General features: G+C 39.3%; 1 protein-coding gene across 3 annotated transcripts; it reads right to left on the bottom strand.

Annotated features, from left to right (window-relative positions):
* Positions 1-482: 482 nt before the first annotated feature.
* LOC131200912 (lysosomal amino acid transporter 1 homolog) lies at positions 483-18,042 on the bottom strand. Of its 3 annotated transcripts, none has more exons than XM_058188314.1 (9): positions 17,843-18,042; positions 15,024-15,124; positions 8,843-9,168; positions 7,420-7,549; positions 7,125-7,215; positions 4,902-5,026; positions 4,180-4,275; positions 3,399-3,584; positions 483-2,302 (listed from the first exon to the last, which is right to left on the bottom strand). In XM_058188314.1, the coding sequence occupies exons 3-9, from the start codon at positions 9,022-9,024 to the stop codon at positions 2,207-2,209; spliced, it is 906 nt and encodes a 301-aa protein (XP_058044297.1). In that variant the 5' UTR covers positions 9,025-9,168; positions 15,024-15,124; positions 17,843-18,042; the 3' UTR covers positions 483-2,206. The 3 variants fall into 3 exon arrangements, with proteins under 3 accessions (XP_058044297.1, XP_058044295.1, XP_058044296.1); XM_058188312.1 differs by having other exon boundaries at positions 17,900-18,042; XM_058188313.1 differs by lacking the exon at positions 17,843-18,042 and adding an exon at positions 17,286-17,464.
* Between the last annotated feature and the right edge of the window lie 9,924 nt (positions 18,043-27,966).

The following is a 27,966-nucleotide window of genomic DNA, read 5'->3' as shown; positions in this document are numbered from 1 at the left end:
GATTAAACTAAAACATATAAGTATCTAAATCAAACTTACTAGGAATTTGAAACCTGACTAAAGCAGGTTTCGGAGCTGCCCTGGGAATCCACAGCGGGAATGTTCTTGACTTTGCCAACAGCTCAAGGATAAAGGAAGACCTCGTAGTTTCTTCAGGGATGAGTAATATTAACTTCCAGAAAAAGACTGAAAGGGATTACCTAATCAATAATTGGGATGTCATGGTGATGATGATGCTCCTTCGGGTGATTTCTATTTACATTTAACATGAAGTTGAGGTTTGGGAAATAAGGAAGAAATCAGTTTTCAACATGTAGTAATGATCTCTTTTATTTTTATTTTTTTTAGTCTGGCGTAACTGGGTTGGAAAACTCCAAGCATGTTCTTTGACTGAAGACAGAGGCTAGTAAGAAACAAGGAAAGGTTGTGTTTGTCAAAAAACCTTGCATAATATGATGATGAAATACTGAACAAATAAAAACAGGATTTATGTAGGTTAAATGCAAATGACTTTTAATTTGAATGAACATTGACGGAACAATTTTTGAATATTTTTTTAACATTAATTTACTAAGAAAATACTTCTACTGTTTTGATTAGAAAGCCAAGATAAACCGAGATAAACTCTGCAAGGTAAAGACTGGTGCTATTATTTTGTCCAAATGGGTTTTATAACAAATCTAAATATAAAGTCCAACAAATTATTAATAATTCAACTGAAAAATCCAATCTGAGATGAAAATAAAAAGTCTAATATGCACTTGAATATGTTTAATTTATTGAAAAGATCGTTTCCCATTAGAGAAGAGGTGCCCAAAGGCAAGATAGTCTCCTTTTTTCCTCTACCCTGCCACCCTACAGATTCTGCTCTTCAAGTGTGTAGATGTTAACGTATTAAATTAAAATTCAATATTAATCAAAAGAAACAATGTTTTTATACACACATGCATACAGAAACATAAAATTTGGCACTATCACCAAATTCCATGCTGCTGAATTAATTAATTCTTTTAAAAAGTTGACTCCAACATCCCTCTGTACTTAATTCCACCCTCATCAGCAACACATAATAAAACCTAAGAATCTCATTAGGATTAGAAACAAGGCAACCATCCAGAGGGACCAGCTGCAGCAAACCACAGTTCAAAACTTGCTAAGCTTTTAAATGGCAACTGATAACAGCTAGCAAATTTTGAAATTAAAACTCAACAGAAAGAGTATACTTTTTCAACATGATGCTGGGATAACTCCAAAGCATATTGTAATTCTTTTAGCGGGGCTTTAAAATAAGCACATGTGGAACTAAAATTGATATTTGCACTCAAAAATATGGAGTCAAGCTCCAAGTCTCACTTCAAAATACCGAGCACAGCATCTTTATTCCCATTGTTCAGATATTGGCAGGAGGATCCGTATGAGTGAGGAATAAGTACTGACAGAGATGGAGCGCATGGAGTTCTTCAGCCTTGCTGCCTGCCAGCATGTTGCTTCCAAAACATTCTCCATGGATGGATGTTGCCGTAAGCCTCAACAGAAAGATTTTCTATTCCTGTGGTAAGCTGTTCTTAATTTCATGCGAGATTTGGACTTTCAGTGCACTATTACTGTGAAATGTGGTTATCCATCTAAAAATCATTATGAAATGCTAACTCCAAAAGGAGTTACCATGATGGCTTCTTTCCGTTCTTCCTATGTTTAGTTGTTCAGCAAAACAAGGGGGTAAAATACAGTATTGGAAGCATTTCAGCAAACGATATTATATTGGCCATTTTTAGTATGCCTTACATTGTATAAGTTGTCATGAAATATATATGCAACCGTAAATCTGTTTAACAATTAACACCAAGAAAAAAGGAAGTAACAATAACTGGTATCCAATATTCCAAAATTTGGAAAATATCTAAGAATACGATTCTTAAAATCCAAGCAATGTATTCATCCTGAAATGTTTAGTTTTGGCTTCATTACTTGTTCCAATAATTTAAGATTAATCATAAATCAGCTTTAAGACTAACGTTAATAATCTGGCAATAGCTTAAGAACCCAATTAGCACCATTCTCTGCTTATAAAAAAAAAATCTTTAAGGCTGTAGAATGAATGCACTGACAGGGATCCAGAACTGATCTATTCTATGCAAGTCAACAAGATAGTTAACTACAGATCCAAGTTATTCTAAAAGAATGCGAGACCAAAGAAATGTGCACATTAAGAATCTTCATTTATGAGCAAGGGTTCCACCTCCAAGGCCACTGAACCAAGTATCTTGTTTTGTGGTCTGTATATAATAAATTGTGCAGTTATCTGGATGTACAGTTAAGAGAAATATTATTGAGGTCAAACAAAAACAATTTGAAAATGAACATGGCATAATTATTTAAGAGAAATCAAACGAATTACTCTTACCACTTATTTATTGGTGAAATTAGAGCTTGTGGCAAAATACCATAGAAACAATATGAACACGAGATATACACGAGCCTTAATATTTTAAAAAAGAAATTCAATCTTATGTGTATGTAAATACAATAGGTATACATACATTTAATTGTATGAGGTTTCCAATTAAGTATACAAATATCTATTTAGAACAGCACCACATTTCCTTTGATCCAGATTCCAGTTTTTGCTCTCATGCACATGCATGACAATAGAATGAGGAAACATAAAAAAAACAAATTCACATATAAACTGTTTATTCATTCTCTGGAGTGGACAATAAAATGTTTCTTGCTTCCAGAGCTGCAATAGATAACTGCACGAGGATGAGAGAGACACAGACAGACAAACGCATATACATGGGGAGGGGAGGAATGTTTCATTTCTGCTTTGAAATAAAAATATTGTGAAATATACAGGTAGTCCTTGTCTTACAACCACAATTGAGCCCAACATTCCTGTTGCTAAGTAACAGTAAAACAGTTGGAAGGGACCTTGGAGGTCATCTATTCCAACCCCCTGCTCACACAGGAGACCTGTACTAGGGATTTGAACCGCCAAACTGCCGACCTTTTTGATCGACAAGTTCAGTGTCTTAGCCACAGAGCCACCTAGTCAGGTAAAAATAGGGGTAACAGTAGCAGAGATAGTGAGACTGTGAGTTCTGCCCCATTTTTATGACCTTTCTTGCCACAGCTGTTAAGTGAATCACTGCAGGTGTTAAGTTAGTAACGCAGTTGTTAAGTAAATCTGGCTTTCCCATTAACTTTGCTTGGCTGAAGGTCACAAAAGGGGATCACATGACCCTGGGACACTGCAATGGTCATAAATATGAATCAGTTGCCAAGCATCTGAATTTTGATTACATGACCTGCAATGTCACAGCAGGTTGCAGCATTGCAAGTCCTATGAATTTAATTAAGAATTAGCAAGACTATCAATTTTCATTAGAAAAGGATACAAAAATATCTAGTAATAATACTCCAAAGCTCCCAATGAACCAAGGGAGATGATGCCAGAAATAAAGACTTATAAGATATTGTGTTGCAGGCATCTTTAAGAGGAGACTCAGGCCATATGTTCCATTGCCTATCATGGCTAATGCAAACAAAATATAAGACGTCCCATCTGTCGATTTTCTTTGGAACTAAAGGATAATATAGCAAAGCAGTGTTATAAGTAATTCATCATGTTTCTGAAATAACTGTTTTGTGACCATTGTAAGCTTTTGAATTCACATTGTCCTCAGTTCCACTGAGTTAAGAACGCAGGAAGCTACATTAATCAAATATGGTGAAATTGGACATAGATTAACTTGGAATCTAGTGTATCCTCCCTTAAATAACCCAAAATTAAAAAAGAAACCACCAATTGGAATTATCTTTATTTATTATTCAATATTTAGCATCAATAAATTAGTGTTTATTAAAAGAATGGAAAACTGGGGTAGTATTGAAAAGATGACTGAAAAACTTGAATGCTGAATAAAAGCACTCAACAGCGCTTGTGCCCCTGCACCCTGTTTTGGTCAGCAAAGTGCTGCAGGAGGCATCCGTCCTCTCTCCCCACCCCCCACACCCCCGGCTGGCCCGTGGAGAACTACGATGCTGATCCAGCCTTCAAAAAATCCAGTTTGACACCCCTGGTCTATAGTGATTTTAGAAGTGAGATTGTAATTGATCATTCACTTTATCTATGACTGTTATAGGTAGGCACATTATCTTCAGAACCAATAAACTTACATTTTTATAGAGCTGAGGAATTCTTGATCCCAAGTAAAACACACACGATAAATAGCCACAAACAAAGCCTGATATTTCAACCATGCCATGAGACTTCTGAAGAGTTAAAAAAATAGAAAAGTATTAACATTTGCAGAAGGCAATTCAAAAATGACTTGTGAATAGCATGCTATGTACTAAAACAGTAAACATGGAAATCCTTGTCAAAATTGAAAACGCAGTATTCCAAACATTGGGGATAGTAGATATTTTCTATATAATTTGAGTTTGTTACAATCTTTAGAAATATTTTATAGTTTATAAATATTAAGTTTAAGGACTCCCTCAGGTAGAATTCATCTTCTGAGTACTATATTGATATATCTGCATGGTTTTCTTTGCAAAATATAAAAAGGTTTGCTGCTATCTTCTTCCAGAATATTTTTTTTTTCAACTTCCATTGTTACTTACTGTCATGGGATATCCCATCTGAGTACTAACTAGCTCCATTTCTGTATAGGGTTTTGTTTCTGCTTTCATTTTGGGAGATCAGTCAACATCTTGATGTTGTACCTTGATGAACGTATCTTTTCTTTTATGTACACTGAGAGCATATGCACCAAGACAAATTCCTTGTGTGTCCAATCACACTTGGCCAATAAAATTCTATTCTATTCTATTCTATCAGCTTGCCTAATGTATCTACATGGAAATTTTGACAGTAATTTAAAACAAGGATTTACCTCATTGGATCCCAAAATAGTATTCTGGATGTTATTTCTCATCAACAGGTGAGTAGGTAAGATTAAACAGAGTAGTAAGCATATCATGACCCACACTATACAAGAATACTTCATATTCATTCCGCCTTGAAAGACAAATGAAAAATAGGGCAAACAAAGTATTTGATTGCTTTAAAAAAACTGTTTGCAATATAAATGGTACTATTCTAATGCACATGAGCAGCAGGGTGTTTTTATAGTGACTCAACTGTTTTATCATCAATGATCTTGCAGGATAAATTTTGTAATACCCCTATGTAGTACCAATGATGTTTATTTGGTCAATGTCTAGTAAGATTTTAAAATATACAACACAAAAGTAAAATTGAATGGATGAAATAAGATACCAACATAACAAGAGGTTGAAATGATATAAGATAAGCTACTATAATTATATGTTAATTAACTATGCAGATGTAAATTTAAAATACTGTAATATATGAAATAAAAACAAATGTCACCTAAAAGTGATAAATAAAATAAAAGTGGTTATCCCAGGAACCGTTTTGCTTTATTTCCATTGCGGAACTCAAAATTTGGCTACTGACCAAGTAATCAAGGATTTTGAATCTTCCAGATGATTCAGATATAAATTATTTAGCCTTCCTTGGAATTTAAATATTAGAGGAAGAATATAAGGAGACCTGAACTCCCTACAGAATTTATAGTGTGATAATACATGAAAAATAGGTTTGAATTCCTTGTAATCAAATGGGCAGGTATGCTTGGTTAATGGGGTTTGGAAGTATCTGTTTAGCACCAATGTGGATGGTAAAATATGTCTGGCTTGGAAAAATGCTATCCTCAACCCGGGAAAAGTTAAGATTTTTGTAAGTATTTTGCTTCTTCCCAAGCCTCTTTGTTGTACTCAATTTCTGTCATATTGGGACAACCTATTAACTTTAGCTTCTTCATATCCTAGATCCTTTACTTGGTCATATCCTAAAGAAATTAGGAATACTCTGGAAAACCTGCACAATGCCAACTTCTGCTTGGCAACCTATTTCCAGGATGAATGAAAATTATTCATTAAAAGTAGATGGATCAACCCAGCTGGGAAGAATTGGATTTTCAGGAATTAATTCACCCACTTCCTTCATGCCCTTAACCTAGATTATGGGCATTCCTATCTTAAGCCTTAACTAGGTGTTTGCTGTTCCATTGAGGGCAGCAAGGATTGATTTCAAGAATTTTGTTTGCACTGATTTCAGCGCATCCTTCTTTGCCTAAAGTCCCACTTGTGCACTGTAAAAAAATTTAGGCCCATGAACTGGCCTCAAAATGTTTGAATGCTGCAGGGCTAATTGGTCTCTCCTTACCTACAAAAGGCACTTTCTAGTAATTGAAGATCTAGCTACGTTGCTTAATTCTGATGCTCATTCCAGGTGCCTTTAGAATGGAAAACCACTCCAAAGTATTTAAATGAAATATGCTCTACAATGTCCATGATAGTTGAATGGCTGTAGCAAAGACCAGAATTTTAGATTTATCAAAATTTACAACCTATTGATTTTGTATGTAGTACATAATATTGCTATCATTGTTCTTTTCAACCCTATATGGGGTTTGCGAAATTATGGCGGTTTCCTCAGCATGGAGGACTATAGGAATTTTGCACCTTGGTAGTTTAGAAGTCCAGATTATGAAAAAGGTCTAACATTGAATTGATGTATATGTTCAAAAAAGAGGGGATAAAAAAAAATATCCCTAATACACATCTTTCAGAACAATCAATGTGTCAAAGAGGGACCTTTGGGAATTAGACCTCACTCTTATATCCTTATAGGAGACAGTACCTGTCCTTATGCCATCAAAATGAAATAAGATCACAAATGATGTTAAATGTATTGCACTATACTTCCTTTTTGTTGGCTAGTACATACAGCTGTTACTGTGAACAATGTGAACAAATTCATTCTGTAACTTGCCAATTACAGCAAAATATCCTTCAGCAACCAGGTTAGTGATGCGTTATTCAAGCTTTTAGCTTCATCTTTTTTTCTGCTGATGTTTTACATATGCTATTCTAAAATTACAGAATTCTAAATGCAACAATCTTAATCTTACCCTGTAACTCCATCGTGCCATTTAAATTTGCATAGTTTGGGCAGTTTTAAATGTCACATATAAATATTGAAGACATTACCCACTACTGCAGTAAAGATCTCAATTGAAAATACTTACATTTTGTTATCTTCTGATTTTTTAGCTTATAGTAGAAAAACTGAGATATCACAATTATGTCCATGTTAATATAAAAAATTGCAGTTACAGTCTGGAAAAGAGAAAAAAGAATGAAGTCTAATTTCATATATCAATTTATAGAACACATAATAATATACATGTCAAAAGTTTTGCTCACTCACTCACTTGTTCTTTTCTTTTCGAGAAGATTCAATAAAAAGAACTTTCCAAAGTTCATATTTATATACATTAGCCACTGTCAAGTGTATAAAACTAAAACGCTAGTGAAATTTACCTGTATTGGAAGTTGATTTGTCAAATAGCAGCCAATAAAATTGGTGAGGTCTCCTGCAAGCCAGCACAGCAGAAAACCCAAGGAGAGTGCTTGCTCCACTTTTCCATTCTGGTAGGCTACATAGAGTTGACTGAGGGGGAAAAAAACAATGGAACTGTCCAGCAACTCAGAGATCGTAAAATGCATCTCAGTCAACTCTGATAAAAGCAAAGATAAAGGCAGTATACAGAAGAAAAGGAACAAGTTCTCTGACATAGAACTGAATAGAATCATATAATATCGACTGTAATTATTGTCAGAGTACAAGAAAAACCTTCTCTCACAGCTTATTAATTAATCTGTGAAGACAATTAGTAGTCCAGGGAAGTCCTTGATTTATGACTCATTTAAGAACTGTTCAAACTTACAGCACTGAAAAAAGTGACTTATGACTGGTCTTCCCACTTATGACCATCACAATGTCACCCAATCAAAATTTGAGCACTTGACAGCTGGCTCAACAACTGCAGTGATTTGCTTTAACAAACTGGGCCAAAAAGGTTGTAGAATCAGGTTCTACTCATTTAATGAGTGTATTGCTTAGCGACAGAAGTTCCAATTTCAACTGTGGTCATATACCGAGGACTACCCGTATCCATATTGTACAAGTGAGGAATGAATTTGTTCCTCTTGGCATCTGTCCTGTTTCATGGCAAAGTCCACTTGTTTTGCACTGCACTCACTTCCTTCATATAGCAAAGGTACCCGCGTATTATGCTGTTTAGGTCTGAGAGATAGTGATTGGCTCCAAGGTCACCACTTGGCTTCCATGACCAAGGAAGGATTAGAACTTGGGTCTCCCCATTTCTAGTCCATCCCCTTAACGACTACATCATAATGGCTTTCTATGAACAAAGAATGGAGGTTAAGGGATTATTCTCTAGGATTTCATGATTGAAAAAACATTGACCTATTGATTATTCTGGCTAATCCCATTGTGGATATTTTTCGCTCAAAACACACATAAGCTTAACATGGAACTGAGTCCAGAAAGAGCCCCAGGGAATACAGAGTAATGCATCCCACATATGCCAAGAATGGTTATTTCTTGATTTTTTTTCAAAGAAACAGTTGTGTATCCATTTTTCCTCCAAGATAAAGCAGAAGGAAACATATCACCCACTACTCTTGTAGGAAGGAGCTTCAGATGACATAGATTGGTATTTTCAAAACACCGCCACAATAGAATATAGCCAACTAATTTATCAACCATCACAGAATACTTTAAACAGAAGAAACATGCTGCTCTGGCTTATCTATTTATAATATGTAGAAAGGAACAGAAATCCATCAAAGAATAAACCAAACTGGCAATTTCTGAGTAAAGCCTCAGGCAAGATTGCTCATGTATGAAGCAGAAAAATGCTTAAAGGTTTAAACTCACGGCAGTGCAGCAAACAGAAAGCAGGCAATGGAGATCAGTCCCAGCAGAATGCTCCAGTATTCCCATGCATTCCTGACACATTCTTCAAAAAGATGCCAAATCCAGGGTGTTCCATTCAGACACAGTTTCTTAGCTTCTACTGGAGAAATATTTAAAGCAGGGGGATGAAGCTGAAGAGCCATCTATTCAGGATCAGGGATATTACTTCAAATTTGGCTCCACTTTGAACCCCATACAAATCCTTTTATCAATTTTGAATACGTTCTTTCCCTTGTCCAAGCTCTCACACAGAGATGGATAATTTGCTTCCAACCTCACAGATGGGCCTGCAATTCAAACAAAATAACACACCCAGCATGAATATATCAATTTAAAAAGACAGATCCAAATTATTCTATTTGGACACATATGAAAGGCAAACTCAAAGCAAAGGAGAATTTGTAGACATTAACTGACAGTGCTTAAACGTGTTTACAGATTGAAGTTGGACATTTTTGTACTGTTATTATTCATTTTAAGTACAACACAAAGGTTTAAAAGGAGTTTACAGCTCATAAAGCAAAGGTCCCCAACCCTCGGTCCATAGACCAGCACCAGGCTGTGGCACGACAGAAACCGGATTGCAGAAACAAGTGAAGCCCTATAAACAGAATGCAGGCAGCACATGAAGCCACATCCCCTCTGGCCCACAGAAAAACCTTTCTCCACAGAACTGGTCCCTGGTGCCTAAAAGGTTGGGGGCCACCATCTTAAAGCATTCACTCTGGAGATATATATATGTGTGTGTGTGTGTGTGTGTGTGTGTGTGTGTGTGTGTATGTGTATGTGTGTGTGTGTGTGTGTGTGTGTGTGTATGTATGTATGTCTTGGCATATTTGGGTCTTTTCCCATGTAAGGTTGAGAGTATCTTGGCAACCTTTCGGTGAGGTCTCACTCATCATCTTCAGGCTGGTGCTTTCAGCTTCGAGCTTCTGTGGGCAAAGCATGGTCGGAGCTGCCCTCTCTCTATAAATACTGGTGGGGAGGTGGGGAGTGTTCCTGTGAGCGGGTTGGTTGGCTGTGTGGAAAGGAGTAGCTGAGAGCCAGGACAACTTTAAGCTTATTCTCATAAAGCAGCCTTTGGGGACATTAAGTTTTATTAAGTTTTATACAATATGGCTTTTTAAAAAAATTATAAATGTTTTGCATTTATATTACAAAAGAATACAAATGTTTTGGAAAAATTAAGATTCTTTGGACTGATATTCATCAGGATCCTTTCCACACAGCCAACCAACCCGCTCACAGCAACACTCCCCACCTCCCCACCAGTATTTATAGGAAGAAGGCAGTTCCGACCACGTTTTGCCCACAGAAGCTTGAAGCCGAAAGCACCAGCCTGAAGATGATGAGTGAGACCTCATCGAAACGTCGCCAAGATACTCTCAACCTTACATGTGAAAAGACTCGAAAATGCCAAGACATATATGTATGTATGTATGTATGTATGTATGTATGTATGTATGTATGTATGCCAATCAAACAGACTTTGTGGTTGTACACAAGAACCAGAAGACAGCAATGGTAAAAAGCTGGAGAAGTACCAGGGCCTGAAGGAAGAACTATAGAGTTCTACCTTGATGAACGTATCTTTTCTTTTATGTACACTGAGAGCATATGCACCAAGACAAATTCCTTGTGTGTCCAATCACACTTGGCCAATAAAATTCTATTCTATTCTATTCTATTCTATTCTAGAGGATGTGGAAAGTAAAGGCCAAGGTGTTAGGATCATTTGGGCTGTGTCACCAAAATTGGAAAAGTGGTTCTAATAGATCCCAGGAACAACATCAGAGCTCTCTGTCTAGAAGAGTGCAGGGCTAGGAACAGCTAAAATAATTGTGTAGAATCCTCAACTCTTCAGCCTCAGGTAGAAATTCGAGATTGAGGAAGACATATACCACCAAACCTATATGGGTGGGAAGAGAATTTTTTGGAAAACAGGAATATTACCAAGTGGACATAACATAAGAAATGGGGAAAAATTATCACATACATTTTTATTTTTTATAATAATTTGCCATTTTCACATAATAAGAATGGATGCCTATTACGAATACATTTAAATGTATGGAATCAAATGACTGAGCTTTTTAAACTGATTTGCTACAGTTCTCCTGAGTTTAATTTACTACATTTGTTCTGTATGCATTTCATGTTGTATTCTTTTAACCATTATCCAAATGTTAATGGCATTTGGAAGTGGGGAGAGTAGAGGGAGAAAACTGCTATTTTCCTGACAGAAAGAGTTTGTAACTTCTTACTTCTTCCAATTCTTCTTTCCAACTAAGATCTTCCAATATAAAACAACATAAGGCTCAACACAGCAAAGCAGTTTTCAGTATAAATACAATGTGGTTTCTTGTACAACCCTGGTTTATTTCATGCAAAACCTTTTCAAGGAGTTTTATCCTTTGTAAATATTATATTCAGATGAAGTACATTTTTTAAAAAAAATTATTATCATTTGTAGATGACATTTGTAAAGTTGTTTTAAAATAATATCCAGATAGTCCAGAATGAGGCTGCGTGGGTGATAGAGGGAGCACCGCGTTGCTCCCATATAACACCTATCCTGCGTGGCCTGCACTGGCTGCCGGTAGCCTTCTGGGTGCACTTCAAGGTGTTGGTGACCACCTTTAAAGCGCTCCATGGCTTAGGACCGGGATACCTACGAGACTGCCTTCTGCCACCGATAGCCTCCCAACGACCTGTGCGCTCCCACAGAGTGGGCCTTCTCAGGGTGCCGTCGACCAAACAATGTTGGTTGGCGCCCCCCAGGGGGAGAGCCTTCTCTGTGGCAGCACCGGCCCTTTGGAATGAGTTGCCTCCGGGGTTACGCCAACTCCCCGACCTCCGGACCTTCAAACGGGAATTGAAGACTTTATTATTTCATCGAGCGGGACTAGCCTAAGTGTATTTTAACTGTAAATTTTAAGGGGTTTTATGTCGGTCTATGACCGTTTTAGTCGATTGGCCTGCTAAATATTTGTTTTTAAATTCTTTTTAAATTTGCTATTTATTCTTTGTATTTTAATATGGCTGTAAACCGCCCTGAGTCCTTCAGGAGAAGGGCGGTATAGAAATTAAATTATAAATAAAATAAATAGGTAGGTACTCTGCAAAAAAAAAAAACCCAACTTTAAAATAAATAAATAACTCTAAAATAATTTTGTTTAGTTCATTTTTTTCTCTTTAAGGTGCTACAAAGCTCTTCATACTATTTATGTAACTTTTATTTTTTAATGCAAAAGAAATGATTTTTGATATACAGAAAAATGTTTAACTCAAGGAAAAATAATGCAGAAATATATAGGAACAAATATGCATTAGAATGAAAGATAAAATAAAAATAAAATAAAATTAATTTAATTTAATTAATAAAAATTAAGATACGCTTATATTATATTATGTATTTTAAAAATATGGAATCTTGTATCCTGTTTTGTTGTCATATATTTTACCTAAAATATAAATAAGGGTAGCTAAGGGATTTTAAAAGTAACTCTTCATATTATATAAATATACATCCTATGTAACTAATTTTTATTGAAAATTAAAGGATTGAAACAAAACTTCCTAAAATTGAAACATTAAACCAATGAAATGTGAAGGCAATATTGTACTGAAACTTTCCAAAATCCATTCAGTGTTATGAAACCAGAGAAAAGATTACAATAATATCTTAATTTTGACCTGCCCCTCCTGCCCATTCTGGGCAGGCTGTGTAAAAATGATAGGAGTAAGATGGTCCATCAAATACCATGACTCCATGTCATGTAGGGTTTTATTAGGTAATAACCAAGACCTTGAATTACATGTGGAAGCAAACTGGAAGCTACTGGAGCTTGTGGAGCAAAGATATAACACGGGCAAAGAAGACAAACCCCTAATTTTCCATACCCACCCCTAGGCTAGGGACCGATTCCCAATCATCCAGAAGCCTACTTACTCAGAGTAGGTTCTGCCTACAGCACTCAGCAGATTTCCTGGCCTATCCATACACTCTCCTGCTCTCACCAGGCACTCATCCAAACAGATCTAAGGCAAGTGATCAGAGGCAAGTGTTCTTCCCTCTCCAGGGTCAGTGAATTTGAGGCAGTGAATTTGTTTTCAGTAAGGTGGTTGAACATGTACAGATAGCTCCTGAAGCATCCACGTAAGCTTTGTAAAAGATTCCGCTATTTTAACAATTTTAGAAAATACGTGTTATGTCCTCCTCGCCCCCGTCCGAACGATGGCTTAATTAGCCGGCTCTTATCAGCTCTGGCAGCAAAAGAGCCAGCGTCTGCCAAGAGCCCTCGTTGGCTGCCAAGACGCTGGTGAGTCATAACCTTCAGCTCTAGTCAATCCGTGGATTTGCCTGATACAAAGAGACACAGCAGCTCTTACTGCCTTTTATATCCTATGGGGTGTGGCTCCATGACTCAGCACTTCCTAGGCCTGCCCCTCCCCTGCTTCTGTTGTTCTCTTCTCTCCTGCCTACGAAACCTGGGATTGAGCCAAGCCTGATTGCTGTCAGCTGGGTCTGCAGGCATGGCCTGGGAGGGGAAAGAGTCAGGGGAAGGAGGCCTTGTTATCTCTTTCACTTGGCCTGCTTCTGGCTCCTGGAGCTGATCCAGGGAGGCCGGTGCTTCCGAGGTAAGTCCTGATGGCCCTTCCCCCCCACTGTCCAAGTCACTTTCTGGCAGCAGGCCCGGCTCCGAGCCACTTTCTGGCAGCAGGCCCGGCTCGAAGGCACTTTCGGGCATGGGGCCAGGTTCGGGGGCGGGAGCCACAACAATAAGCTTTTACACATCTGCTCTCTTCTGAATATTTGCCTAGTGCTAATTAGCAAAGTACATATCCCAAATATTGATATAAGGTACTGTAGGAGTCACTAAATCTATTAGCAATAGCAATAGCGCTTAAACTTATATACCACTTCCCAGTGCTTTCCAGCCCTCTCTAAGCGGTTTACAGAGTCCATTCTGTTAACCAGATTAAATAGGATGAGACTATTGCCTTACACAATGTAAGCCGCCCTGAGTCTTCGGAGAAGGGCAGGATATAAATGTAAATTTTAAAAAAAATAGATTAATAAAAAAAAGCAGTTTACAGAGTCAGCCTCTTGGCCTCAACAATCTGGGTCCTCATTTTACCCACCTCGGAAGGATAGAAGGCTGAATCAACCATGAGCCTGGTGAGCTTTGAACTACCAAATTGCAGGCAGCCGGCAGTCAGCAAAAGTAGCCTGCAATACTGCAATCTAACCACTGCGCCACCGTGGCTTTTATCCAATACTCAACATTTAGTAAAACATTAGCTGAACCTGAGCATGAAACTGCATCAGCAAAAGTTTGATTCTTATGCTAAGAGAGCACTAACTATGTTAGATTACTATTTTGTCCCAGTTAACAACTGTGAAATACAGAGAGAAATATGGGATATTTGAGAAACAGTGAGATGGACTGATTGCAGAAAAACTGGGATCTTTTGCCTCTGCAATTTTAGATAGTATCTGTTATGTATAAAAGATAGGACTTTCAGGTATTAAATAGTGGACCTAGGATGTCACTTCATTTTATCCTCACAATACCTCTGTGAGATAATTTGGCTCAAAAAAGAATGTCTGGTCTAGAATCACTGGAAGACCTTACATAGCTGAGGCCAGATTTGACACAGGTCTCCTCAATCTTTCTTCAGTACCTCAATATAACTGGATTTACTGAAGATGAGATTTTGTTTTTGGAATATATCTGTCTTTACTAGAATGCAGAGATTACCAGACATGAATCAATTCAAATTGGTTCAGCTCGTATCCCGTATTGGAGTAGATATTGGAAAATACTGCTTAGACAGATATGAAATTAAAATTTATTTTAGTTTTGGAAATTTAAACAATAGAAAACTTTTTTCTTTAATTTTTTTTAATCTATAGTACTTTTTCTTAAGTTCATTGTCTTAGTTCCAACGTCTGACAAGCACCTTTTTAAAAAAAGACTATATTTTATCACTTTTTTTTTTACAGTTTGAAATGGAGACAAAGAATGTGAAATCATGGGGAAAAAATCAAAGTAAACAGCTGTAAAACTAAACCAGTAATATAGTGAGGAAAATAAATCAATGCAATGCATTATTAAAGTAGAATACACTTCATTACCTCAGGGTCTGCATGTTCCTGAGAAGCCTCTGAGACAACTCTTAACAACACAGTGAACATCAAACTGGCAGTGAATATTGGTAGAAATTAACATCTTGTATCTTTTAAGAAAAACAAAATAATTTGCTTCAGTCAAACAAATATTTTGATTATGACATCATATCTTTCCTCATTTTCTTCTAGGAGGATGCCCAAATTTATTCAGTGATACTTATACCTTATTTTTGAAATTTCACTGGACATCTATAAAGCTTAGCTACAAGCAGTATTAGAGAAAGCAAGCAACAGTATTTATACAGGTAAGCCTACAATTCTTATGATGGTCTGGCCTTTGGCTTTCTGCCTTTACAAATAACCTCCTTAGATTCCTGATATTCTGCTGTATGTTGCTAATTAATGTTTAGGCCATACCAGCAATGATCTTACCATCACAAAATTTTCATAGAAAATCTGTCAGGTGTGCTCATAACCAAGGTTGCAGATCCTTTTAACCCCTGACCTTTGGAGATTAACCGTTAAAAACAATGGTTCATATTTCAGGCAAGAAGATTCAAAAATAATCTCCAAAGTAAACAATTTCCAACATGTTAATTAACAGAAAAAAACTCGCCATCTCCCACCAGATATACAGAGAATGATCTGGTTCAGGCGTTGTTTTACACCATAATTTGGGTTTACAAACCCAAATAATAATATATATAAAACATTATGCCAAACCCACATCAGCCACATTATGATGTAATGCCATGTGTGAACATACCTCACAATCACACTTTGCAAACAGGGAGCCTGCACAGGAGCTAATATCACACAATAATCACAGATTAATTGAGAAACTGGCCCACTAGCATCCTTCCACCACTTCTTCATTTTCTTGTCATTGTAAAGAGATAATTAATCTAAGGTTAATTATCTTTACTTTTATTTGGCAACTACAGTTGCCAAATAAAGGTAAGCACCATCAATTCCAGTTCAGCCTTTTTCAAACACCCATGGAAAGCAAGAAAGAACAGTGGAAGGAGAAAATGCTTGTTATCTCAAATTTGGAGTTTCACATAAAGATCTGATTTTTGAAATGACGCCTCTGAGTTTAGGAACAGGATTAATGCACGGATAGATGAAATTCTGCATGTCACCAGCCATTTTTTTGTAGACTTTAGTTCAGCATTCAATACCATCATTCCAGACATTCTTCTAACTAAGCTAAACCAGCTACAGGTACCGGAACAGACTTGTAAGTGGATCACAAGCTTCCTAACAAACAGGAAGCAGCAGGTGAAGCTAAGCAAGATCACATCAAATACCTGTACAATTAGCACAGGGGCCCCCCAAGGCTGTGTGCTCTCCCCACTTCTCTTCTCTCTGTATACCAATGACTGCATCTCCAATGATCCATTTGTTAAGCTACTGAAGTTCGCAGATGACACAACAGTGATTGGTCTCATTCGAGACAATGACGAATCCGCATATAGACGAGAGGTCGAACGACTAGCCTTGTGGTGCAACCAAAACAATCTGGAACTGAACACACTCAAAACCGTAGAAATGGTGGTAGACTTTAGGAAAAACCCTTCCATACTTCCACCTCTCACAATACTTGACAACACAGTATCAACAGTAGAAACCTTCAAATTTCTGGGTTCTATCATATCGCAAGATCTCAAATGGACAGCTAACATCAAAAACATCATTAAAAAAGGACAACAAAGAATGTTCTTTCTGCGCCAACTCAGTAAGCTCAAACTGCCCAAGGAGCTGCTGATCCAATTCTACAGAGGAATTATTGAGTCTGTCATTTGCACCTCTATAACTGTCTGGTTCGGTTCTGCAACCCAACAAGAAAAACACAGACTTCAGAGGATAATTAGAACTGCAGAAAAAATAATTGCTACCAACTTGCCTTCCATTGAGGACCTGTATACTGCACGAATCAAGAAGAGAGCCGTGAAAATATTTGCAGATCCCTCGCATCCTGGACATAAACTGTTTCAACTCCTACCCTCAAAACGACGCTATAGAGCACTGCACACCAGAACAACTAGACACAAGAACAGTTTTTACCCCGAAGGCCATCACTCTGCTAAACAAATAATTCCCTCAACACTGTCAGACTATTTACTGAATCTGCACTACTATTAATCGTTTCATAGTTCCCATCACCAATCTCTTTCCACTTATGACTGTATGACTATAACTTGTTGCTGGCAATCCTTATGATTTATATTGATATATTGATCATCAATTGTGTTGTAAATGTTGTACCTTGACGAACGAATCTTTTCTTTTATGTACACTGAGAGCATATGCACCAAGACAAATTCCTTGTGTGTCCAATCACACTTGGCCAATAAAATTCTATTCTATTCTATTCTATTCTATTGGACACTGAAAAATTATTCTGAATATGTCAAAGGAAGAGCTATAACTAAATTCTCCTCTCCCTTTTCAACTTGGTGCCCTCCAGAAGTGTTGGTTTCCCATCTAGAGCAATAATAAAAAGATGCCAAATTTCATGTTTCTATTTCTCTCTCTCTCTCTTTCTCACTCTCTCTCTCTCTCTCCTCCGAGCCCTCCACCAGGGGCTTTACGGGGTATATTGGCCTTCAATCCTCATAACTCTCACCCTAGCCTACCCTTCATCCTTAATGGGTGGGAACTGGAGTCCAAAATATCCGAAAGCCACCAAGGTTGAAGAATGATGGCTTAAAAAAACCACCCTTAAACCGCTGATGAAACGCTTGGATGAACCAGGCAGATGGTTCCAGCTCAAGGCTTTTGGGTCAAGTGTTTGGAGAAGTCAGGGATGGTTCTTATCTGACCAGGGAGAAGCCTCCCAAGGGCTGTCTCCGCTGTCTCGAGTGGGAAGAAGAGGGTACCCTGGTTTTCCAAACCGGTCTTCGCTTCGGTCCCGCTGGCTGTTTTCTTCTACCGCCCGCCCGCTTCCACCCGCGGTCGAAAGCTCCTCTTCTCCTTCGAGGCGCCCAACAAAAGCAGGAGGAGGAGGACAGCGAAGCGCATCCCCGCGGCACCGAGCGCCGAGCGGCCGTTTCCTTCCTTCGGCCCACAGCAGAGGAAGAGAGAAAGGAGGCTGAGGGTTTGCAGCTCCCTCTGCTGCCTGCCAGCCGCCTTTTCGCAGGCGATCCTCCAGGAGAGGAGAGGAGTTGTGTGTGTGTCTTTGTGTTTGTGTATATGCTTGGGGTGTGTGTGCGTGCGTGTCTTGGGGGCCGAAAATTCCAGATAATCCCAGTCAACGTTTGCATTGTCCCCGCGCTCCTCTGTTTATTTATTGTATTAATTTTTTTATTTTTCTCGAGTACATATTAGATAATATATATAAGTAAAAGCATGAACTGAATACATAAAATGAATACAATTAAAGGGAACATTAGGACAGGGACTGTAGGCACGCGGGTGCTCTTATGCACGCCCCTTACAGACCTCTTAGGAATGGGGTGAGGTCAACAGTAGACAGTCTAAGGTTAAAGTTTTTGGGGTTTTGGGATGAGACCACAGAATCTGGTAGTGCTGCAATCGAGTTTGGAGCCCTTCACTTTAAAGTTTGTATCTATTGTGTGCTGGTATATTGTTGTGGTTGAAGCTGAAGTAGTCATTGTAGCAGATGATTTTATGAGCTATGTCAGGTCATACTGAAGGTGGCGTAGGGTGGGTGGGGACATCTTGGGGAAAAAAATCTCCAGGTTATTATTTTATCTCTTCCCACCCCCAACTCATTTTAAGCCTAAATTTGCTTTAAAACGTGGCTCTCACACATACATACCCTGCAGTATTCTATGAAATAAGAAAATGGGGAATAAATCAAAGAAACTTCCTGACAATTCATTATTGTTTCAATGCCTATTTCCATCCTGCCCATATACTTTTCCTCATGATAAAAGGCATTGCATAAAAAGGCTGCTCATGACCAAGGAAATCAGATACTGCTTTGCCTTTGGTTTTTGGTTTTTTTTAGAACATAATGCATCCCTATCAGTTACCCTGTGTGGTAGACTAGGCACCTACATGTCATCCCGTCCCCCATCCCTCCTTTACAGGATGATATGCAATTCAGCATGTACTGTATTAATTAGATTCAGCACACATACAAAAGTAATGACATTTTTTTTAAAAAGGCATTGCTTCTAAATGTTAGGACTCTTATCAGAAATTAACTTCCACCAGTAAGACCAAACTAACATATGTCTGCGTTTTTAAGAGTACCGAATAAAAATTGTGGAATTGTAGAAAAAATAAGGAGGCCTGCATGGAGTGATCAAAATGGCAGCTACAAGCATGGGATCAAAACCTTGTCTCATGGTGCAAGCAAAAAGGGGCAGGACTTCAATCGCATGGAGGTGGGCTCCATCATTACTTTATTACTTTATCTGTTTGTTTATTACTTTATTTATTTATTTCTCAATTTCATCTAGTCTAAAGGTGACTATGGATAGCATACAATAACTATTGTTACTGTTAACATCAATAAATTAAACTATTACTTTTTAATTACTAGTTTTCTTTCCTTGATTAACTGAATTTTAAACAACTTTCTGATGTTACTTTTACTTGTAATTTTGTAAGGCTAATGGCAGCAATTGTTATGTGTGTCCCTGTAGCATGTTCTCCATTAGTCTAACAGTGACATCGACCACTTGCTTAGATTGAGAATTAAAATGACCTTAAAATTCATGGAACAATAGCTCTAGCAGTGATGATCAGTTAAGATATTAAGTGACACATTCATGTTGAGATACACTTCCATATACCAGATTCTGGTACAGAAAATAAGGGGTAGTAAAATTTTCATAGTGTTTGGTTGCTTATAGATTATTGCAAACAATATTTTCAGTGGTGTAACAAAGCAATTATTACTATACATGCTTCAAAATAATTTGGAAAAGGCTTCATATCCTAAATGAGCTATCAAATCTTGCTGATATTCATTAAAACTTTATTTTTCCAAGCTTCCAATGAACTTGGGAAAAAAAGTCAAGATCATTACATATGATTGTGCTTTCATATGGCCTATAGGCTAATCAATAAAGCTAACTGAAACATATAATTGAATCAGGTTTCACTTATCATAACTGCATGAATAAATGCTCACAACCTTGAAACATCCAGTCTTTGGATGTTTCAGTCCAAAAGCAGAAAGATGCTTCAGAGTAGGCATGAGCACACATGCTGTATCTTTCTTCGTTAAAGAATAGAAAGAATTTTCTCTCACACATTTTTCTTCGTTAAAGAAACCACATCTTTTCTTGAAATGGCACATTGTACCTCATTTTTTAAAATAAACATGACTGTGTTATGTATATCAGTAAGCTTCCTCCTACTGTAGTTCTTATTAAGGAAGTTTGATTGACTGAAAATAATACAATATATTGCTTATAAATGAAGTGTGTGTTTATCTGCTCCTAATCTTTTAACAGTCTAAATCTGATCAATGCATGGTTTTCAATCAATACATCATTTCCAAATTTTCTGCTGAAAAGAACCTAACAATCTAGTGAAATACAATACATGACTGTGATAACAGCTTGTTATACTTATAACAAAATCTAGGATTTTTAAAAAAAAAATTATTTCCAATATGAATATGATTTTCAATATGATTTTTATACAAACTGTGAACAACTCTAAAGTAGCTGTCTACCTACTCCAAAACAGAACCCTTTAATCCAAATTTCAGTCTTACTTGGGCCTACCATTCCTGGAACTCATAGCCAGAGCTCCCTGAGAATTCTTATGGCAAAAACATTCACACTTTTCCCCGCAAGTGGCTTTAAGATGCAATACCAATCTTTAGAATTAGAGTGATAGCTGCACCAAGCTAAAGTGAAAAGCAAAGAATGGGAAAGGTACCGAATGGGAAAGGAGCTGTGGTGATGCAGTGATTAGAATGCAGTATTGCAGACTTAACTCTGCCCACAGCCACGATTTCGAACCTGACCAGCGGAAGGTTGTTTCAGCTTTCCATCCTTCCAAAGTTGGTAAAATGAGGACCCAGATGGTTGGGAACAATATGCTGACATTTGTAAACTGTTCAGAGAATGCTATGGGGTAGTACATAAGTCTAAATGCTATTGCTACAGCCAACACAAACCATAAAAATATCTGGCATTTTCAAAAACAAAAATAAGGATCTGAATCTTGCTTAGTATGGCACTTCTTATTAGAATAAAATGATTCTTTCACAATGATCAGGGCCCCTATTTTAATGTGTATGGTCAAATTCATATTCTGAAGTTTCATATGTGTTGTTCACAAGTACAGAATGTGCAGAGAGCTAGATTGTGAGTGCCACCTTGTGTGGGAAAAGGTGCGGGAGAGAGAAAGGATATGCAAAAAGGCTTGTATCTGCTCTGAATTATGTGGTATGTTTCTCTTAAACATCTGGAGGCACAATGTGTGTACACCCAAGCTACTTTTTACATTAATGTTAATCAAAATAACACGTTCAGTATTGACAAGATTATTGTTAACTGTTATGTATTAACAGTTGTGCCTTTAAATATTTGAGCGGGAAATCAGCACGTTGCTGATTGGACGAAGCCTCCAGCAGAACTGTATAAAAGGAGAGGTTTTTCCCCCAGCCTGTTGCTGGGTTCACCCTATATTAAAGAGCTGTTGTCACTACCCTGGTCTCCAGCCTCGTTACTTCCCGAACTTAACATTGGCGACGAAGGTGGGATCTCGAGGCTAAGGAGAACCAGAACCGAGCTGAAGCACGCTAGTTCCGAACCCAGCAAACTCAGGGCAGAAACGCGGAAATGGCAAACACGCCACCCGCACCGTACAACCCGGGCAAGGAGAAATGGGGAACATATATGACCCGTTTCGAAAGCTTTCTAGAAGCCAACGAACTGAGGATCCTGATAACCGCAAAGGCTTACTTCCTAAGCCATTGCGGGCCCGAGGTCATCGAGATTGGAAGCCCTGGCAGAGCCAACGCCGATACAATCGGTATCGTGGCCGACTCTGCAGACTTTGCTGAAGAACCATTTCGCACCGGCGCCGTCCAAATCGTGCAGCGGTTTGAATTCGGAGACGTGAGACAGATGGAGGCGAGTCCGCCGGTGACTACATGGCGCGTTAGAAGGCGTCCAAGGACTGCGGATACCGAGACTTAGGCGAAGTGCTACTCGAGCAACTCATCCGAGGTCAAGGACATCCGCCTCGGCGGCGACTGCTAGCCAGGAGCAACCTGACACTAGCCACCGCCTGGACGAGGCCAGAGCACACGAAATGTCTACTAAAGCAGCAGAGACTCTGCAAAAGCCTCTTCAATCCAAGGCGGCGCAAAGCCAACGCCAGTACACCAGGAGGAGATTCAGTCCGAATCCGAAGGTGAGGCGAGGATGAGGAAGGGTCTGCGGACCGAGCGCGACACTGAGGACCGTGACGAGTCACGGAAGCTGCGGAGGGCAGCATCAGCGCCAACGCTGCAGGTTTAAAGACGCAACATGGCGGTGTGGGAAGAAAGGGCACTTAGCTCAGGTTTGCAGAGCGCCCAACCTTCCGCCGAAAATTCAAATCGACCAATCAAAGCGGAACCGGAAAGGCGGCCCGCGATTGGTTCAAACAAGAAAGGCGAAGTCTAACCAAACGACTGTCATTATAGGCGCGCCTCAACCAAAGTGGAAAAGAAGATTTTCACAAAGCCCAAGATCGAGGGAGTACGGTGCAGCTTGAAGTAGACACGGGATCAGCGATCACCATCATGTCCTGGGACACCCTGGCGAAGTCACTGCCGTCCGTCGCAGCGCCATTTGCAAGCACAGCGGCTACGAGTGCACGACTACCAGGGAATCGCATCCCTGTTCGAGGGACCACCTCCGTCCGAGTCAGGATGCCTCACAAAAGACCCTGCCCATCACGATCGTCGAAGGAACTCTGCCCAGTCTGTTGGGACTAGACTGGTTTCGTGCCCTGGGCATGGGAGTGACTGGCATCTACAGAAGTGACTGCAATTTGAAAGACATTCTCTTTAACGAGTTCAAGATGTCTTCAAGGACTGCCTGGGCAAGTACAAGGGGACCCCTATTTCCTTCAACTTAGACCCCAGGTAGCCCCCATTAGGCTTAAGGCGAGAGGTCCCTTTTGCCCTAAAACCAAAATTGATAAGGAGCTGGACAAGCTCATAAATCAGGGATTTTGGTGCCAGTCGATCACGCAAAGTGGGAGACGCCAATCGTCACCCCATCAAATCGGACGGGTCAATTAGAATTTGCGCTGACTACAAGGCGACGCTTAACAAAGCCTTACAGAAAAGCGGCGTACCCGGTTCCGTGGTGCAACATTTATTGCACTCTTTGGGGCAAGGGCAAGTCTTTGCAAAGTTAGACTTGGCCCAAGCCTACCAACAACTGCCAGTAGGCGCCCGCTGGCGAAGCCCAAGCGATTGTGGCGCACAGGGGGCATTCAAGTGCACCGATTGCAATTTGGGGTTAGTGTGGCACCAGGGCTGTTCCAAAACCTGATGGAACGACTACTGCAAGGGCTCCCAGGGGTAGTTCCCTACTTCGATGATGTCCTAATTTCAGGGGAAAACATGGAGGAATTGGGGGAGCGGTTAAGAAAGGTCTTGAGCATTTTCCGGACAGCCGGGTTAAAAGTCAAGACAAATAAATGTCAGATAGGGGTCGAATCGGTCGATTTCTTGGGCTACCGGATAGACAAGAAAGGAATTCACCCTACTGAGAGCAAGGTTAAGGCAATTAGGAAGGCTCCAGCGCCCAAAAACAAAGCAGAGCTGCAGGCATTCCTGGGATTGGTTAATTTTCGCGGTCTTTTAAAGAACAAAGCAACCGTTCTTGGAACCGCTGCATAGGCTCTTAGGGAAAAATACTGTTTGGTCTTGGGGAAAGTCAGAAAATAGGGCTTTTGAAGCAGTAAAGAACCTGCTCTCAAGTGATAGCCTGCTCATCCAATATCACGACTCACTACCCCTAGTGCTGGTTTGTGATGCGTCCCCTTATGGGGTGGGGGCTGTACTCAGCCACAGACTTCCAAACGGCACAGAGGCCCCTATAGCGTTCTACTCTAGAACGATGTCCTCCCCAGAGAGGAACTACAGCCAATTAGACAAAGAAGCATTAGCCATTGTATCAGGGGTCAAAAAATTCCATGAGTATGTCTTTGGGCGGAATTTTGAAATCGTGACTGACCACAGACCGTTACTGGGATTACTGGCTGGCGACCGGCCAACGCCTGTGGCACTTTCGCCACGTTTGACTCGATGGACTATATTTTTAGCCGCTTACTCATACAAGCTGCAGCATCGACCGGGGAAAGAAGTGGGGCACGCAGACGCATTGAGCCGATGCCCACTGCCGGGGGCGACCGAAGACCCCACCCCGGGGACACCCATCCTCCTTATTGACTCGTTGGACTCTGGCCCAGTCACATCAAAGGAAGTGGCTCGGGCATCATACCGGGACATTGTGTTAAGGACTGTACTCGGTTGGGTACAGAGAGGGTGGCCCTTCTGCGGGCGACAGTTCAAAAATTTGTTAAGAAACGTGATGAGCTCTCGGCACAAGGGGGGTGCCTGTTATGGGGTGATCGTGTAATAATTCCTGTGAAGTTAAGGGGCAAGGTATTGGACCTCCTCCACGAGGGTCACCCAGGCATCGTGAGGATGAAGGGGTTAGCAAGAAGCATTGTATGGTGGCCACCCATGGACGCAGAGATTGCTGAGAGGGTAGGGAAATGCCAAGCTTGCCAAGAGTCCAGACCGCTACCCCCAACAGCCCCAGTCAGAGAATGGGAAAAGCCCCAAGGGCCTTGGACAAGAATCCACATTGACTTTGCTGGCCCTTTCACGGCCAAACATTCCTAGTGGTGGTGGGGGCATTTTCCAAATGGTTGAGATCATACTTATGAAGTCCACCACAGCCGAAGCAGTAATCGCAACCCTGCGCCACCTATTCGCAACTCACGGGTTGCCGGACACTCTGGTGTCCGACAATGAGCCCCAATTCACGGCAGCCCAGTTTGAAGAGTACCTGGCAGAGGAAGGCATCCGACATGCCCTCTCTGCACCTTTCCACCCTCGTCGAATGGCCTTGCAGGCGTTCCGTCCGGGCGCTAAGGAGGCGTGTCAGGCTCAAGCCAGGTGACTGGCAAACAAAATAGACTTTTTCCTAGCCGTCCAGCACAGAACCCCAAGCACAGCCACTGGGAAAAGCCCAGCCGAATTGCTAATGGGACGAAACTCCGGTGCCCACTTGACGTTTGAACCCCATTACACACCCGAGGGTTACAAGGGGAGCTAGAAAAACAAGGGAAATGAGCATAGGCGACCGGTGTGGGCCGAAACTATGGGGACGGCCCTAGTTGGCTCGCAGGACAAGTAACAAAAGTAACAGGGCCAAAATCGTATGTGGTAGAGCTACCAGACAACCGAATGTGGCGGCGCCACATAGATCAGTTAAGGAAACGAATAACTGACCAAACCAAACCAACAGAGACAGGTAATGACCAATACCACTTTGAATCCACAGCTGACAATGACCGGGCGCAAGACTTAGCTGAGGTCCCAGAGTTCCAGCAGCCATCAGGTCCCGAGGGAAACAGCAAGGAAAATTCAAAATTAATCCAAGGCCGGATGGCCAAGAAAAGAGTCGCCAATAATCCAGAGCCCGATGGCCCAGAGAAAGAGCTGGGAGGAAAACAGCCCCTCCGACCAGCTCAAACACCACCAGAACTGAACCGCGAGGTCAGAAAGAACTAGGAGACGCCCAGGTTATTTGCGTGACTACGTCGAAAAATAACATGTAAATAAATATACATGCTTTAGAATAATTTGGAAAAGGCTTCATATCCTAAATGAGCTATCAAATCTTGCTGATATTCATTAAAACTTTATTTTTCCAAGCTTCCACATGAACTTGAAAAAATAAGTCAAGATCATTACATATAATTGTGCTTTCATATGGCCTATAGGCTAATCAATAAAGCTATCTGAAACATATAATTGTGCTTTCATATGGCCTATAGGCTAATCAATAAAGCTATCTGAAACATATAATTGTGCTTTCATATGGCCTATAGGCTAATCAATAAAGCTATCTGAAACATATAATTGTGCTTTCATATGGCCTATAGGCTAATCAATAAAGCTATCTGAAACATATAATTGTGCTTTCATATGGCCTATAGGCTAATCAATAAAGCTATCTGAAACATATAATTGTGCTTTCATATGGCCTATAGGCTAATCAATAAAGCTATCTGAAACATATAATTGTGCTTTCATATGGCCTATAGGCTAATCAATAAAGCTATCTGAAACATATAATTGTGCTTTCATATGGCCTATAGGCTAATCAATAAAGCTATCTGAAACATATAATTGTGCTTTCATATGGCCTATAGGCTAATCAATAAAGCTATCTGAAACATATAATTGTGCTTTCATATGGCCTATAGGCTAATCAATAAAGCTATCTGAAACATATAATTGTGCTTTCATATGGCCTATAGGCTAATCAATAAAGCTATCTGAAACATATAATTGTGCTTTCATATGGCCTATAGGCTAATCAATAAAGCTATCTGAAACATATAATTGTGCTTTCATATGGCCTATAGGCTAATCAATAAAGCTATCTGAAACATATAATTGTGCTTTCATATGGCCTATAGGCTAATCAATAAAGCTATCTGAAACATATAATTGTGCTTTCATATGGCCTATAGGCTAATCAATAAAGCTATCTGAAACATATAATTGTGCTTTCATATGGCCTATAGGCTAATCAATAAAGCTATCTGAAACATATAATTGTGCTTTCATATGGCCTATAGGCTAATCAATAAAGCTATCTGAAACATATAATTGTGCTTTCATATGGCCTATAGGCTAATCAATAAAGCTATCTGAAACATATAATTGTGCTTTCATATGGCCTATAGGCTAATCAATAAAGCTATCTGAAACATATAATTGTGCTTTCATATGGCCTATAGGCTAATCAATAAAGCTATCTGAAACATATAATTGTGCTTTCATATGGCCTATAGGCTAATCAATAAAGCTATCTGAAACATATAATTGTGCTTTCATATGGCCTATAGGCTAATCAATAAAGCTATCTGAAACATATAATTGTGCTTTCATATGGCCTATAGGCTAATCAATAAAGCTATCTGAAACATATAATTGTGCTTTCATATGGCCTATAGGCTAATCAATAAAGCTATCTGAAACATATAATTGTGCTTTCATATGGCCTATAGGCTAATCAATAAAGCTATCTGAAACATATAATTGTGCTTTCATATGGCCTATAGGCTAATCAATAAAGCTATCTGAAACATATAATTGTGCTTTCATATGGCCTATAGGCTAATCAATAAAGCTATCTGAAACATATAATTGTGCTTTCATATGGCCTATAGGCTAATCAATAAAGCTATCTGAAACATATAATTGTGCTTTCATATGGCCTATAGGCTAATCAATAAAGCTATCTGAAACATATAATTGAATCAGGTTTCACTTATCATAATTGCATGAATAAATGCTCACAACCTTGAAACATCCAGTCTTTGGATGTTTCAGTCCAAAAGCAGAAAGATGTTTCAGAGTAGGCATGAGAACACATGCTGTATCTTTCTTCGTTAAAGAATAGAAAGAATTTTCTCTCACACCTTTTTCTTCATTAAAGAAACCACATCTTTTCTTGAAATGGCACATTGTACCTCATTTTTTAAAATAAACATGACTGTGTTATGTATATCAGTAAGCTTCCTCCTACTGTAGTTCTTATTAAGGAAGTTTGATTGACTGAAAATAATACAATATATTGCTTATAAATGAAGTGTGTGTTTATCTGCTCCTAATCTTTTAACAGTCTAAATCTGATCAATGCATGGTTTTCAATCAATACATCATTTCCAAATTTTCTGCTGAAAAGAACCTAGCAATCTAGTGAAA

This window comes from Ahaetulla prasina, chromosome 6, assembly GCF_028640845.1.
Source record: "Ahaetulla prasina isolate Xishuangbanna chromosome 6, ASM2864084v1, whole genome shotgun sequence".
Taxonomy (NCBI): domain Eukaryota; kingdom Metazoa; phylum Chordata; class Lepidosauria; order Squamata; family Colubridae; genus Ahaetulla; species Ahaetulla prasina.
The sequence above is the reverse complement of the archived record's forward strand: the minus strand, read 5'-3'. Positions and strand labels throughout refer to the sequence as shown.

Bases quoted from the DNA above. Each gene is read 5' to 3' on its own strand.
- LOC131200912 (XM_058188314.1), bottom strand. From the start codon at position 9,024: ATGGCTCTTCAGCTTCATCCCCCTGCTTTAAATATTTCTCCAGTAGAA. The intron at 7,216-7,419 runs GTAAATTTCACT...TCTCTTTTCCAG, and splicing joins CAAATCAACTTCCAATACAG to ACTGTAACTGCAATTTTTTA. The intron at 5,027-7,124 runs GTAAGTATTTTC...TTGTCTTTCAAG, and splicing joins AAATCAGAAGATAACAAAAT to GCGGAATGAATATGAAGTAT.